The sequence below is a fragment of the Phaethon lepturus genome, unplaced genomic scaffold (genome assembly GCF_000687285.1).
Source record: "Phaethon lepturus isolate BGI_N335 unplaced genomic scaffold, ASM68728v1 scaffold15463, whole genome shotgun sequence".
Classification (NCBI taxonomy): domain Eukaryota; kingdom Metazoa; phylum Chordata; class Aves; order Phaethontiformes; family Phaethontidae; genus Phaethon; species Phaethon lepturus.
The window spans coordinates 7,193-21,290 of NW_010528513.1; the positions used below are offsets into that span (position 1 = coordinate 7,193).

The 14,098-nt window shown below is 53.7% G+C and overlaps 1 protein-coding gene across 1 annotated transcript in view; it reads left to right on the top strand.

Moving 5' to 3' along the window:
• Nucleotides 1-2,082: 2,082 nt before the first annotated feature.
• Nucleotides 2,083-14,098, top strand: part of LOC104618173 (coagulation factor VIII-like) — a 25,720-nt gene continuing 13,704 nt past the window's right edge. Inside the window, exons 1-10 of the mRNA XM_010283699.1 lie at nucleotides 2,083-2,234; nucleotides 5,995-6,119; nucleotides 6,400-6,522; nucleotides 7,023-7,235; nucleotides 8,274-8,345; nucleotides 8,822-8,929; nucleotides 9,982-10,203; nucleotides 10,471-10,705; nucleotides 11,793-11,967; nucleotides 12,957-13,050. Coding sequence (XP_010282001.1) covers nucleotides 2,083-2,234; nucleotides 5,995-6,119; nucleotides 6,400-6,522; nucleotides 7,023-7,235; nucleotides 8,274-8,345; nucleotides 8,822-8,929; nucleotides 9,982-10,203; nucleotides 10,471-10,705; nucleotides 11,793-11,967; nucleotides 12,957-13,050 — 1,519 coding nt within the window. The remainder of the gene's footprint in view (nucleotides 2,235-5,994; nucleotides 6,120-6,399; nucleotides 6,523-7,022; nucleotides 7,236-8,273; nucleotides 8,346-8,821; nucleotides 8,930-9,981; nucleotides 10,204-10,470; nucleotides 10,706-11,792; nucleotides 11,968-12,956; nucleotides 13,051-14,098) is intronic.

Below are 14,098 nucleotides of genomic sequence, written 5' to 3' on the forward strand. Positions count from 1 at the left end.
AACAATATCCTTCTACGTATTGCGCCAGGGCAGGTGGTGCAAAGCACCCAGGGCATCCCCGAATATGACACAGCACTTGTTTTGCCCCAAAATACTTGCTGGAAAACATGGGGTGGGTTGTTGCTCACCTTCCTTGCCAAGAAAAGGAGCCCCAGGTCGGGCACGAAGCCAGCCGCCAGCGCATAAGCTGGAGGAAATGTGTTTCTTGCTGGCTTTTTGCCTCTCCGTGAGCAGGCTGGGTGGTGTGGGGAGAGCACTTTCCGGCTCCTGCTGCGTCAGCCAGCCCCTGGGCGAGCACAGGAAGGAGTGGGCAGCCCCTCATCCGTTTGGGGTTTTACATGGGCTGAGGGGGAGTCCCCCCAGGTGCTCCTTGCTGCTGCCATGCGAGCCCTGGCCAGACCCAGCTGCCTGGGAAGGTTTTCCCCCTTGACCCCAGGGCTGCTGTAAAGAGAGGGGTGGGAAGAGAGGAGATGACCCCAGCAAGGTGGTGAGAACTGGCCCCTCTCTGAAAGAGGGAGACAGAGAGCCGTCACTGACCCCACAGACCTGGGGTCCTCCTGCATGGTGAGCCCATGGGGCTGGGATGCTCAAGGTCATTCCCAGGCTATGCTGGGCTACATGGGGCAGTGGGACATTGGGGAATGTGTTCCCACATCCACTGGGATTGCTCCTACCCGGGGGGCTCAGCTCCTATCTCCTATCCCATCCCCTACCTGCCCTGCACTAAGGATTTGCATCTGGAGGCCCAAAACACTCATCCCTCCGCCATCCCCACCACCTCCCTCTGTTGCCCAGGCACCAAGACCTGTCACATGGACGCTTCTGCACACACTGGGACTGTCACCAAAGGGGTCACTGCTCCCATTGCACTTCTGCTGCCCTATAGCATGATTTATGGGATGTTTCCCAATCTTGCTCACCCAGCGGACGCTGGGACCATGCAGGGCGTTCCTCCTCATCTTCCTGCCTTCGTGAGCCGAGGGAGAACCACATACTGGGGGGTGTGTGTGAGCACACGTGTGCATTTGGGGTATATGTGGGGGATTTCCTGGGCTTTTAAAAAGATATATTGAAAACTTGTGAGTTTAAAACGGAAGAAATTTGCAAAAACATTTTGGTGCAGCTTCTCTTGAGCTGTTCTGCAGGACCCTGGGAGGAGAACGGTGAGGAGCAGCTGGTGGGAGGGGGGCTCCCAGGGGTCACCCCAACCCTCTCCCTCCTATGTGGCTCAAAGCGAGGTTGTGTGGCTAAATCATCACTGTTTGCTTGATCCCAGGGGACAGGGATACACCCCACATACATACATGCATATGTGCATCCCTGGCTATTTCCCCACCTCCTGCCCTGCCCCTGCAGAGGCAAAGTGCCCTGCAGGCTCCCAGCGCTGGGGGGCACAGGGCAGCCTCTCCTGCTTTGTAGCAATAAGCCATCTGCATCCTGAAGGCAAATTTTCCCCTAAATTGCCATTTCCTCAAGCTATGTGGGCTAGCAGGTACCGAAGGCAGCTGCTGGCTCCCCGGCGGGCTCCAGTCCCAGGTACAAGCCCAGACACAAGCCCAGACTGACCTGCTGGGGAAATAAAGTCCTGTATCCTGGGCAGCAGCAGGGTGCTGGCCTGCAACCTGCTCTCCTCCTTCCCCTCTGCGGTGAGAGGGAAGGTAGGACCAGGCAGAGACCACACCTAAATTCCCCTTCCTCTGCAACCCTCCCTTTCCTTACCTCTTTCCCAGCCAGGACACTGAGCCAGCTGGGTCCTGCGGCGGAGCTCACTGCTGCGCTTGCCCTCCCTTTCCTTTTGTTTTTTCCTCTCCTCCTGTCACTGCCACCCCAGAGGAAGAGAGGGAGAGGCCATCGCTCACACGCTTCTCTTTGCACTATCCTGCTCGAGCAATTCCTCTCCTGATGTCTTTGAGAAACTCTCCAGCGCTCTGACTGAGCCTGTGGGTGCTGGCTTTAAATCATTGTCTCCTGTGGATTACAACAGCTGGATGAGAAGATAAAGGCTTTTCTCTCCTCTTTCATTTCTCATTCCTTCCTTTTCACTTTTCTTCCTGAAGCCACAGCGGTTCCCAGCCAGCGATCATGATGCTGGTGGGAGCCCTGCGTGGCCTCCTGCTCCTCTGCCTGGTTGAGGAGGGCATCGGCAAAGTCAGAAGATACTACATCGGCGCAGTGGAAACCACCTGGGACTATATACACAGTGACCTGCTCTCCGTGCTGCAAGCGCCGGCAGGGTAAAGCTCTTTCTATTGCAATTCCAGCAGCCTGCTGTGGGTGTTCTCCCACCCTGGCATGCACAGCACTGGGAGCTTGGGTCCAGGCAGGAAGGCGCATGGGGGCAACCTGGCAGGGTGGGTACACTGAGCTGCTGGTGCAGATGGGTATGGATGTTTCTGTGCAATGAGGAGTCACTAGGTGCAACCCCTGATAGTGCACTGGTGGAATAGATCTGCAGAGAGATGCAGATCTGCTCTGCACTGCTTTACCTTTGATGCTGTTTGCCTGTGACCCTTTAAAGTCTGTGCTCGGAGCCAAGAGCTGGTTCTCCAGCCTTGTGCTTTCTGTTCCTCTCTGCATCCTGGGAGCTTTGGGGAGATGGGAGGGGAGATGGGGTCCCGTGCCTCCCTGCCTGGGGGCTGCAGAAGGAGCTTGGCTGTGCCCCCCGACATGACTCAGAGCAGCAAAGCCTCTCTGCTGTGTCTGCCCCTTGTAAAACCCAGCTTTAGTTATTTGTATCTTTGTGTACATTACATTGCTGGGGCTGAAACTTTCCTTTAAGAAATGAAAATAGTTTTTAGTGTTTGGGCAAAGAATGATGTTTGTACACAATGACGAGAGGGAGGAAGGCACGGTGGCTTTGCCCAAACACTTTGGAGTAGGAAGGAAAAGTGGCAGTTGCATTGCTCAGGCATCAGGACAGCGTTGTCTGGAGACACAGCTGGCTTGGACACACACGGCTGTGAATGGGCTGTTCTGAGCTCAGCACGGGGGAGCTGGATGGCTACACCCCCTGTGGATCAAGCCGTACTCCTTCCCTCTGTCCTGCTGTCACATCCCCTTCCCCAGGCTCTGTACTGGCGCAAAGTCAGCCCACAGCCCCATCTCAGACCAACACTTGAGCAGTGAGGAGCACTGGAGCCGGGCTCTGGTGATGGGCCAGGTCAGCCTGACTAGCTGCCATAGTCACTGTGTCAGAGCTACGTTCTTTTTTCCCCCCTTTGGTTACTTCAGTAGGAAAATTGCATCCAGCACCCCCCATTTTGGTAATTCCCCCCTGCCCTGCTCCTGCTAACGTTGCACTCGGATCCTTTAGGCTACAGTGAAGGTGAGGTCACTCCTGCTGCTAATTCAACCCTGTGGGTTTCCATTTTGGCACTGGCTTTAATGATGCGCTCATGCACTGTTTCTGACCCGGGAGTGACTCAGGGACCTGGCGCTGCCCTGGGGACAAGCCGGGCACTGGCAGGCAGTCTGAGGTCACTTGTCCTTCTCTAAAATGAGGAGATATAACTTTGGCTTTCTCAGAGGGACTTGGTGGCCTGCTCCACTCCAGAGAGGCAGGGCATGCTTGGGCAGCATGGCTCCCGGGGGAGGCATGGTGGGAACCAGGGCTTGCTCGGCATGGCTGTTCCCAGCTGGGTGACGGTGCCTTTCCCTGGCCCTGCAGCCTCAGCCCGGATCCCCATGCATGGAGAGGGCACAGAAAAACAGCCAGGCTGGGGAGAAGGGGCAAGCAGGAGCGAGCCAGGAGACTGTGGCAGGGGGCGAGGGGGCGCCGGGGGGTGGGGGGGGCCCAGCCCTGCCGCTGGAGCTGGGGTGCATCCATGCTGTGCGTGGGGTGTCTTCTGCTCCACCCGTTCTCCCTTATTGGTACCAGCATCTCAGGGCAGCCCCCAAGGATGCACCTCCAGGCAGAACCTCCAAAACCCCTGTATGTATCCAGTGGTTTTCTCTGGCATGTTTGTAGAAAGCTTTGCCAAATGAATGGGCTACAGGACACCAGGCCAGGACTGCTTACGCCTTCTCCATGATTTCAGCTTCTCTTCCTCCCAAACACAACCCTCCTGGCAGGGTTGGAGCCAGGAGCAGCACATCGTGTGACGGCCCCAGGGATCTCACCTCTGGCTCAGAGCTGGCGGCCACGTAGCAGCAGCCCATGTTTGAGTGCTCCAGCAGTGCAGGTTGTTTACCTTGGCCATCTCCGGGCTCTGACAGATGAACAGATAGTGCAGCTAACAATGCTGATCGAAGGCGCCAGAAACTTATCTCCCTCTCTCAGCTTCAGCCACCCTTGGGGTAGGAAGTCCACAGGGATCCCAAGTGCAGAGGACTGGCCAGAAGCACTTGGACCAGATGTCCCTGCACCGAACTCTGCCTGCTTGTCCCCTGCAAAGGCTGTCAGGCTCTGCTGTGCCAGCTGGAACCTGGTGTCGAGCCCTGGTGTCACCAAGTCGCCTCACAGCCATGGCCCTGCGTGCCAGCAATATCCCTGTCTCTAGAGGATTTCTGCCTTCTTTACTGCAGAATTATCAGTACCAGACCCTCATATCTCACGGATGTATTTTCAAAGTTGGGCTTTCTGCAAGTTAGAGATTAAGGCACAGCTTCCCGACAGTGGACAGCCCAGTGCCAGAGACTCCATAGCACTGCAGCTTCCCAGCGTGGGGTCACCCTGGCGAGCAAAGCTTCGCCCAGACCCTGCTGCTATCAAGCCAGGAATGATAATGGCTCTCATGGTCAAAGTCAGCTGAATGCAGTAGCCCTGCTCACTGGGGCCACGTCTGCTGGAGGTTTCCTGCCAGCCTGTACACGGGGTTAGAGCCGTGGTGGGAAAGGCAGAAGCTGGGAGTGCATGGGTTTTTCGTAGGTGCCTGTCCTGCTCTGCCTCTGGGGAGGGTGAACCGCCGTCTCCTCATAGCATCATCCAGCTGCAGGTGGCTTCCAGACAGTAGTGTGGGGGCAAGAGTGCATTGCCCTTTCCTAAATTTGAGTCACTCTGGCTCCTTCCTCTTCCTCTTGAGGAAGAGTCACAAAGGGAACTGCTGCTTGAATGAAGGCTTAGTCAGAGAGAGAGAGCAATCCTCCCTACTTCTTCAGAGGGAAAAAAATACCACCTGGCTTTTGTTCCAAACAAAACAAGGCTGGAAGCAGTCATCTGGTTACTGGAAATGGTCTCAGTCCCAAGGCTGATAAGCCAGCCCCTAAAATCCCTGGAGAAATTAATGGCTTTGTTATCCTGATAAATATGCTGGATTCCTCTGGAAAATGAATTTGTTAAGCCACTTACAGATAGAAAGTGGCCAGCAGAGATAAGTGGGGTGTGAAATACATTCAAGACTCCTTTATCCTCCTGCTGCAAGGAGTAGTTTTTTGGGGACTGGCTGTAAATCCCAATTTGGTCAGAAAAGAAACAAATGTGGGGATGTTGCTCAGACCACAGAGCAAACTGCCACGACCTGCCATGTAGCCCGACACAGTCTCTTTCCTGTGTGGAGCTGGGAAGGATGCTCAAGATTTTACGTGATGTGATGTGTCTGCCACACCTGAAGGTGCTGGAGAAGGGATGGGGAGTGGCTGCGGGGCAGAGGCCACCATGGCACTGCTATCGCAGCACTCCCAGTGCCCTGGGTCTCTGCTGGTGGGGAAGCACGAAGCTGGGCAAGGCACAAGGCAGGAGGCTGGCAGCGATGCCTGCGGCTGTGCCCACTCCGGGCTGCAGCTGGGTATTGCACTGTGCCTCCTGCCCTTGTGTCTTCTTCCATCATGACTAACACTGTGATATTAATCACTGCCATGTTGTCATCCATGAGCTGAGCAAAACGTTTCCAAGCATACCTGGGGGTTGTCAGGAAACCAAAAGTACACAATGAGCTGAGCAATCCCCGGTGCTGACATGGCACAGGCAAGTTGGCTGGGAAGGGAGGAAGAGAGTGGCTGCTGCCCGTCTGTGGATGGGGCTGTGCAATCAGCCTTGGCTTTCCCTTCCTCCTGCAGCGTGTCAGGGCACCCAGGCCCACGGCCCCCCACGCCTGGTGTCCCTCCGCGGTACAGGAAGGCCGTGTTTGTGGAGTACCCTGATGCCTCGTTCACACAGCCCAAGCCCAAGCCAGCGTGGATGGGTAAGAAGCACCCGCAGCGTGGTGAGCCCTAGCTCTCCTTGACGGTGGCCAAACTCATCCTGAGTTGGATGTTGGCAGCTCCTTGGTTAGGAATGGAACAGCACCTGGGTAGAGTCCCAGTATGGCAGAACTGCTGGGGTTGCAGGGAGCCTTGCTTACGCTGGTTAATACTGCCATGCTATGTGAGGGACAACCGCTAATTGTGCAGGTGGAAAGCCCAGACCCTTTGGGGCCTGTCGCTGGGTGTGAGCTGCCTGACCCTGTTGACTTCCCCCTTCAGGTCTCCTGGGCCCCACCATCCGAGCAGAAGTCTATGACATGGTGGTCATCACCTTTAAGAACCTGGCCTCCCGCCCGTACAACCTCCATGCCGTCGGGGTGTCCTACTGGAAGGCGTCGGAGGGTGAGTCGGGCAATAGCCAGGTGCTGCAAGCCCTTGCGCAGCACCTCCAGCTCTGCCGCCTGCCTGCCAGGAGGGAGCACATCCTCCCTTACCCTGCTATTGACACCCCTCTACGAGGACAGATGGTCACAGAGATGGCTTAGCCCAAGGGAACAACAAGATCATGTCCAGCGCAGAAATGAGCTGGGATGAGCAAACAGCCCAGAGCAAACCCCTATCAGTTATCGAGGTAATACATAGGTTGAACCCGAAGTTGGATGCTTAGGTCCTGGAAGACTGTGCCCTCCAGCATCATGGCAGGTGACATGAGTGCACAGCCCAACAAGTGAGTCTCTGGCACAGCTTTGCTCACTGCCCTGAGACCAGCCATTGCCCCGGGCTGGCCCCGGGGGCTGAGGTGGAGAGAGGCTGTGCTCTGGGTCGGGGGAAGAGGCATTTCTGTAGCCACAGTGTGTTGTGGATGAACCCTCAGTGACATCTGGCTGTTCTTTTGGCTTTAGGTGCAAAGTATGAGGATGAAACCAGCCAGTCAGAGAAGGAGGGTGACAGGGTGGATCCAGGGAAGACACACACATACATCTGGGAAATCCAGCAAAACCAGGGCCCGACAGATGGCGACTCATCATGCCTGACTCACTCCTACTCCTCCAACACCGATAGCGTGAAGGACATCAACTCCGGTTTGATCGGAGCCCTGCTCGTGTGCCGACCTGGTAAGGACAGCACAGGTCACATGCAATCATGAACTGAAAAGCAGAAAATCAAAGACGCCTTCCAGAGGCTGAACATGACAATGGAGTCCATAAGCTGTGGTCAACAACAGTACTTTTGGGGTTTGGCCCTTTCCTCAAAGAGTCCCTTCCCAGTGCAGGAGCTAAACACACTTTGGACTTACCTCCTGGAGAGAAATTCGTTGCTTCTTTCCTTTGCAAGATTTCAGACCACAGATGAAATCTTCTATCTTGCATCTGAACCTTACCTATCCATGCTATGGAGGCATAAATGTTTGTCTTTCCTTCAGAACTTCACCAAGCTGTGATCATTGAGTGTCAGCCAGGGTGCTTTGTCAAACAGGGTTTTGTCAGAAGAACTAGAGGGAAGTTTTTATCAGCAAGGGTTAAGGATCAGGCAGGAGAGAGGCAGGACACCTGGAGCACTGCCTGGTCCACAGTACGTGTGCCTACTCTCCTTCCTTTGGTAAACATGGAGGTGATGAAATCCTGACTCTTAATACTTGCTGAGTGCAAGAAGGGTACCTGGGGTGGGATTGGTCACCCCTGGTTGAGCCATGTCCTGGAGGTATTTGTCCAGACCCCTCTGTAGTCACTGGAGAAGAATGGGCATGAGTCACCTCCTCCCAGGGCACTGTCTGCACACTCCAGTGACTTACCAGGAGCAGTTTCTCCACTGATGGAGGGAAGTCTAGATGATGAGGGCAGATGATGGTGCTGATGAGGGGGGATAGATAAAATGGGCTCTTACAGGTGACTAAGTGGATCCTGAAAGCCTGTGAGGGGAAGGCAGCACAAACTGACATTTTGATGCCTTCTGGGGGCAGCTGCCTCTCAACCATGGGCTTTTGGGGACTGCAAGGCTGAAAACAGGGCTGTACCAGTCATGAGACATGACAAAAGCAATCTACAGACTGGACCTGATTTACCAATTCTTGGAGGGCACAAAGGGAATTCTCTGGGGAGATGGGCATGGTGCTTGCTGAACTTTAAAGAGATCTATCTCATGGCATTTTGCAGGGACCCTGGCAAGCGATGGGAACCAGGACATGCAGCAAGAGTTTGTGATGCTCTTTGCAGTGTTTGATGAAGGTAACTACAGTGTTGACCAATATTGGACACTGAATTCAGCCTGGTCTGGGGTGCGTGCTGTGGCCATGGCGTGAGTGCAGCTGCTCAGCTCCCATGCTGCCTCCCAAGGATTTCAGCCTTGTACAGCGCCCGCAACTAATGGGCTCCTGGTGCAGTACTGCCACTCCTTCGTCTGTGCCCCAGGTGCAGGGAGCTTGCAGCCCCCCAGCTCTCCCATCCCATGCCCTGGCCTTCTTTCCATCACACAGGCTAAAGCTGCAGGGGAGTAATGCCCTGTCACGTGCAATGGTCAGCACCACATTCACGCAGAACCATGGCCAGGTCTGCTGTGGATTTCCGACAGGCACCATGCATCTGACTTCCCTGGAGACTTTCATAGATTTTCGCTTTCATACTGTTTCACCCCAGTGGGAAAGTTTCCTTTTTCTTTGAAATGCTCTCAACTGAAAACTGACTGTGTCATCTTCTCTCCACAGGCAAAAGCTGGTACTCTGAGCCCGGCTACTCAGCAGCTACTCAACCCCTGCCTCACAACAGGACAGAGCTGCACACCATCAATGGCTACATCAATGGCTCACTGCCTGGTGAGTATTAGTGTGCCAGGGACAGGGATAGAGGGGATGGGAGGTGCTAGGACCAGGGGTGAAGCCAGGTCTGTAAACTCAGGGTAACTTGTGAAAGGATGTGAGAAGGGACATCAAGAGGAGTTTCCAGGTGATGGATCTGTTAGGCTGTGTTATCCCCAGAGGGACTATCACATCACAAGTCCTTGATCTGCCAGTGGGTTTCCCCTTGAGAAGGTATCCACTGCCACCCAGCAACCCCCTGTCTGGCTGCGGGACCTAGCCTGAGAGGTGCCTGATGGAGAGGTGGCAATGGAGAGCTGAGGGCCTCAGGATGGAGCCTCCACCCTGTCTCCTCCAGGACTCTTGGGATCTGTTCCAGTCACCTATCACACTCAGTGCCAAAAACAACTGCTTGACTCTGCATTTGACTTTGTTTGGCTTTAGCTTCCAGAAACTTGTTCTTGTTATTCACTTCCCTGCTAGATTACAGAGCCCTTCAGCACACACTAATTTATCCACAGGAAAATATTTTTACAATGCAGTCAAGTCCTCTCCCATTTCCTAAGCACACTGAGCTCTTTGAGTCTCTCCAAGGGAGGAATTTTCTCCAGCCTTCAAATAATCCTAGTGACCTCTCTCTGGCCTTTTTGGGGTATTTCAACTACTGCTGAGGACATGCTGGAGCCCTGCCAGAGATGAGGTGTTTAGTATGAGGCTTGCCATTGTTGTGATCAGATAAATGATTCCTCTATTTATAGAATCAAGGAGCACATCTACCTCTTTTGCCACTGCATCCTGCTGTAAGCTCCCATCAACAGGCCTCCCAAAGCCACTGCCAAAGTCCCTCACTCTGTAAATCTAGTCTTATCTCAGGGGGATGATGTGGCCTGTGCCTCTTTTTTGCTCAGGCAGTCCATGTTCACATGCAACTTCTCCAACTTGAAGCCACCACCTTGCAGGGCAGGGGACTGTACTCAGCACTTGTCAGGCTCTGAGTCCATGACACCAAGAGTGGGGACAAGAGATGGACACAGTGCTGACTCCTGGGTGCTTTCCTTCTCTCCTGGCAGGTCTCACACTGTGCCTCAAGAAGCAGGTCCACTGGCATGTGATCGGGTTGGGCACTGGGCCAGAAGTCCACTCCATCTTCTTTGAAGCCCACACATTCCTAGTGAGAAGCCACCGTCTCAGCAGCCTAGAAATCTCCCCTGCCACATATCTCACAGCCCAGACCATGCCAGGAACAGCTGGCTGGTTTCGGATGTTCTGCCAGATACTGTCCCATCAGCAAGGTAACTTTATTCTGTAAGAGCTCGGGGGAAAAGAGGTTCAAGGGATGGCCCGGGCTCAGGGTTCTGTGCAGTGCTGCAGCTCCAAGGCCCTGCCTGCTCTGTAGTGTTATGTCCATGTGCAATCTGGCCTGTGACCAGGGTGGCATATGTTGACCCATGTGATGGCCCATTTGATGGGGAGGACATCTCCCAAGCAGAACCTGGGGGAGTGCATGCTTGTGCTGGCATGTAAACGTGACCCTTTCTGCCTGGCTTGTCTGAATGCAGCTGGCATGGAGGCCTTTGTGAAGGTGGAGGAATGTCTGGAGGAGCGCCTGATGAAGATGGGGAAGCTGTCGGATGAGCCAGAGGACATGGATTACCCTGAAGAAGATGAGGAAACTTACCATGTGATCCAAGTGCGCTCTTTCGCCAAAGAGATACCTGTGACCTGGACTCACTACATCGCGGCTGAGGAAATGGACTGGGATTATGCCCCTGAGAAGCCAGTGTCTCTGGACAGGTGAGATTGGGCATGTGTGCCCATGAGGCTGCTCCTCGAGGCAGTCCTGCCAGCTCTTCCCCTTTTCCCCATAAATTTATTTGCCTTCTGCCCAACCTAGAGAGTTTTGTTCTTCCTTATTAATGCTAACAGTATGGATGTAGGACAAGGATGGTCTTGGGGAGACCATGGGAAGTCAGGACCTGGCTTTGATCCATTTTACCACATGCCCCGCAGAGGCATTTGTCTCCAGGGCATTTGCTTCTCTGTTGCCCAGGTCTCCGGGGTCAGCCCCTTCTAAGCAGATCTGGTGACCCTTCTCACCCTCCAGCCAGGAGGTCCCGCACAGCCAGGACACGTGCCTGCAGCCCCAGCGCGTGGGTCTCCTTGCACTGTCTGGGAAGGTCTGCTGTAGATGGCAGAGGCAATTAGCCCCTGCTGCTGCCCCACTTCCTGGAGAGAGATGTGATGTAAGTGCGATATCTCAGCAGAAGTACCTTAGTCAGCACTGCCTGGCGGTGACGCTTGTCACCAATCCCAATGTCACAGTGTCTGCTGACACAGGCTGTGTGGGCTGGGGCTGGCTTGGTAGCGGCGTCACCGAGTTCTGCTCCAGATGGGGAGTCCAGCCAGTGGCTGCTGGAGCAAGGCGTGCAGGACAGAAATCCCCACCTGCAGTGCCTCACAGGGTAAGCCAGAGGAGGTGTCCTCTCCAGCTTGGGGCTGGCCCTGCTCCTGGGAAGGACCTGGGGTGATCAAGAAAAGGCAGCTGCTCTGTTGTCTTATGCCTGCATACTGGGGGTGTTCCCTGACACAGGACAACCTGCCATGGTCTCAGCTCTTATAGTCACCACTTTCCTCCAAAACAGGGCAGTGTCAGCACAAGGCTGCTACCGTGCAACCTAGTTGAGACTTTCTCCATTAAAGAAACACTGAATGACCTGAAACATTATTCCCCAGGAAGCATATTATGATTGCAGGGATGGGTGTCCCCACTGTGCATTGGTAGTCCCCGGGCAGCTGTGTACGTCCGTAGTCAATGGAAGATCTTGCTTTGGTTCTGACAGCATCCTGCATGTGGCTCTTTGCTCTCTCTGCCTGCCTGCAGAAACATCACGAGCCTGTTCCTGGAGGCTGGCCCTCAGCGGATTGGTTCAAAGTATAAGAAAGTGATGTTTGTGGAGTATGAGGATGCAACCTTCAAGAAGCGCAAGGTGTCAGATCAACTGGACAAGGGAATTCTGGGGCCTGTCATTAAGGGGGAGGTTGGAGATCAGTTTAAGGTAAGAGAGATTGCTTTCCACAAAGAGGGACTGGAAGGGGAAACTGGAAGGGACTGGAAGGGGAAAGCTTGATGCTGTTCCTCCTAATAGCTCTTGGTCTGACATAACTCCTTGAGGTGCCCTGTCATGTTTGGTAATGTCCAAAGTTCAACAGAAAGGCAGATGTTACTGAAAGCTGAAGCTAAATACTCTTGGTGAGGTCAGCAGAGATGGACAGGATGCAGCCCGGTCCCCTTGATTTGACTTCATTGCAAGTGTCTTAGGAATCGTGTGAATTAATCTATGACAAATAGCACCCAGCACGTTCCTCTGAGGCAGGAATGTCCTCTCATCCTCCACTCTTCTCCATCTGTGTACTCTTACCATAGTATTGGGGAACTGTTTCTTGTGTCTTCCCAAGTACCTCTACTGACCACTTGACTTTGCTGCTAGGAGGAATGGGATGGTTTCCAGGAGCTTCACATTTCTGCTCCCTGCCTGGGGTTCCCTGTGCGGTTGTGAGCATGGAGCTGAAGGTAACACCTGTGGTAAAGCTCCGACAGAGCTCTTTATAGAAATAAATGAAGGACTCTGTACAGTAAAGTGGGGAGCACTTTGAAGCTGTTGACCGCTGTGCAGACTTAATGTCTTGGTCCTCTGACGCCTCCTGGATTGACAGACCTCTTCTGTCTCATATGCAAAGTAAGACTAAAGACATTAAACTTCCCCTTTAATAAATATGGTATTTTCATGCCCTCTCTAAAATGGGCACTTCCCAGAAAGATGGACAGTTTAGATTGGTAGAAAAATAAACAGTCTTTCTTCTATTTTGACTCCTGCTTTATGGTCCCAGACATGTCCAGGTTCCTCCCCATTGGACATGGGCATGTAGCTGATCCTACAGCACTGCTGCCCAGCGTTTCCCTCCCTGCAAGGACGCTGAGGGCAGCCTTGAGGTCTCACAACATTCAGAAAGCATTAAATGTTCTTGCTGGCTGTCCTCATTTCAGATTGTGTTCAGGAACCTGGCAAGCCGACCGTACAACATCTACCCTCATGGCCTCACTAGCGTAAAGCCATACTATACCATGAAGCCTTCTCAAGGTAAGGCAGGCCACAAGAATTTGAGACATCACTTGGTCACAGCCATTCTTCTGGGCCAGAAGTGCTTCCTGCAGCCCATGGTAAGACTGGTTGTTAAACCCATCCATCCAAGTGCCTGAGCCCTGCAATCCTGGAGATGATGATGATTCTTGGTTCATGTCCTCCTTGGTGCCATGTAACCCTGTCTAAGGAAGGCTTGGTTGATGGCTGGAAGAAGGGGCATTGTCAGCCAAGGAGCTGGGACCACATTGTTTGGTCCATCCTGGAGGCCTCCACTTTCTGATGAGGCAGGAACCACCCTGGTGATCCTGCCTGTGTTTGCCAGTTTGCTTACAGTCCTGATTCCCTGGGGTCCCCCCTGCCCTGCTTTAATGTGGGGTGTTCATTATGATTTAGATTCTCCCTCTCGCAGCTTCGTGGTTTTTGCTCTGGGACTGTTGAGTTACCTTTTCCAGAACTGCTTTCATCCCCTGCCAGCATGCTCCCAGGATCATGACTTGTGCAAGGCCATCCCACATCCCACCAGGGCAAAATCATGCCCCAACCCTCTCCACTCCTCCTCTCTGCCCTTTTGGGTGCATCACAATGATGGGAGCAATTGCAGAGGCTGGAGAAAAGCTCCTCTGCTGCAGCAGAAGTGGCAGAAGCAGGATGGCAGCTGGTAAAGAGTTCAGCGAGCTAGGTCAGCTTTGTGACCTGTTACTATCTAAATCTAAGGTTTTGCTTCAGGAGAGCCAAAAGGGCAAAGCTGGCAGCACTAAAGGAGCCAAGCCACACAAGGGAGCTGGGAGCCCTGAACCTGCCCCTCTGCCAACATCCCCCAGCCAGACATGGTTCACCAGCTTTGCCAGTTGAATAACTGTGTGAAAACGGGCAAGTCATGGTCCTGGAGCCACAGGGTTGATGATTGTTATGAGAATATAAATCGAAAGAGCTACTCCTACCCTGACTAACACATGAGTTTTGCAAACCATGTTCTTACAGTGGCTCAGGTGAGCACTTGGAGCAGAGAAAGGTCTTTTCCTAAGGCTACGTCAGGGCAAGATCC